The following is a 1,599-nucleotide window of genomic DNA, read 5'->3' on the forward strand; positions in this document are numbered from 1 at the left end:
CCTAACACCAGTTCTCCTATTGTGTCTTTGACTCCCGTGGTGGTGGGAAGGAAGGAGCCACAGAAAACACAACATAGATGATCTTATAACTTTTAATCTCCATTGCCTCTTGTTCATTCTCCTGATATATTTTACATGGTTGCAAGACTACATACAATACATGCTCTGGATTAGTCTTGATATCTGACATAAGAGGAAATATAGGATCTTGCCATTCTAGACTCCAGTAGAGACCAATCCACATATCTTTTCTTCCAGAAAGAAGTGTGAAAAGCACTGGATGATGGGAAACCATACACACCCCATGGAATTCATCCTGATTGGATTCTCAGTGATGAAGGAATTGCGGAATGTTCTATTTGTACCATGCCTAGTACTCTACTTGTTAATGATAGCTGGGAATGCTACTATTGTCATTTTGATCTGTTCAGATTCCCGGCTTCATACCCCCATGTACTTTTTCCTTTGTAATTTTTCTGTGGTTGAGATGCTGGTCACATCCACAGTAGTCCCCAGAATGCTGACAGATCTGATAGTTGAGAAGAACACTATCTCCTTTGGAGGGTGCCTGGCCCAATTTTATTTCTTTTTTTCCCTGGGGACCACAGCATTCCTTCTACTGGCCGTTATGTCAATAGACCGTTATGTGGCCATCTGCCATCCCCTGCGCTACTCCACCATCCTGAGCAACAATGTCTGCATTCAGTTTGTATTTGCATCATGGGTGACTTCCTTCTTTTCGATGTTTCCACCAACAGTTTTCAGGGCTAGGTTGTTATTTTGCAGCTCTAATAGGATTGACCATTTCTTCTGTGACAATGCACCTTTGCTCCAACTCTCCTGTTCAGACACTCATTTCATCGAGCTCTGGGATTTCCTTCTCGCAATTCTGTTTATCTTGAGCTCTTTTATGGTGACAGTAGCATCCTACATTGCAATAATCTCCACCATCCTGAGGATCCCTTCTGCTACTGGCCGTCAGAAGGCCTTCTCCACCTGTGCCTCACACTTTGTTGTGGTGGTCATTGGCTATGGCACCACCATCTTCACCTATGTGAGGCCCAGCAAAAGCTACTCTACAGACATGAACAAATTGGTGTCTTTGTTGACATCTATCATTACCCCATTTCTGAATCCATTCATTTTTACACTGAGGAATGAGAAAGTCAAGGAGGTCTTTAGAGACAGGTTGGAGTACCTAAGAGCAGTGTTCTCTCTAACAGGTATTCCCAGATGTTGTTGACTACAACTCCCAGAATCCCCAGCTGCAGTGGCTTTTGCTTGGGGATTATGGGAGTTGTACTCAACAACATCTGGGAATCCCTGTTAGAGGGAACACTGCAGAAAAACAGAACCGTGATTGATGTGAATCACAAAAATGTAAACATTGCTCTGAGAAGACCTTCCCAGTCAGACCAAGGTCCATATAATCTAGTACAGTGCTTCAAAGCCTGTCACTTAAAGGTGCTTTGGAAACATTCAGCTTTATTATTATACAGAAATTCCAGGCTTCAAAGATTGTGCTTACTTTGGGGGTTGGGTTGAGTTTATCTGAGTTTTGGGGTAAACTGACTAAAACACTATTATGCAATCATGGCA

The 1,599-nt window shown here is 42.8% G+C and overlaps 1 protein-coding gene across 1 annotated transcript; it reads left to right on the forward strand.

Moving 5' to 3' along the window:
• Positions 1–283: 283 nt before the first annotated feature.
• Positions 284–1,250, forward strand: LOC128347205 (olfactory receptor 6V1-like). Its single transcript, XM_053301486.1, has one exon. The coding sequence runs from the start codon at positions 284–286 to the stop codon at positions 1,241–1,243; it is 960 nt and encodes a 319-aa protein (XP_053157461.1). The 3' UTR covers positions 1,244–1,250.
• Positions 1,251–1,599: the final 349 nt, after the last annotated feature.

This window comes from Hemicordylus capensis, chromosome 2, assembly GCF_027244095.1.
Source record: "Hemicordylus capensis ecotype Gifberg chromosome 2, rHemCap1.1.pri, whole genome shotgun sequence".
Lineage (NCBI taxonomy): Eukaryota > Metazoa > Chordata > Lepidosauria > Squamata > Cordylidae > Hemicordylus > Hemicordylus capensis.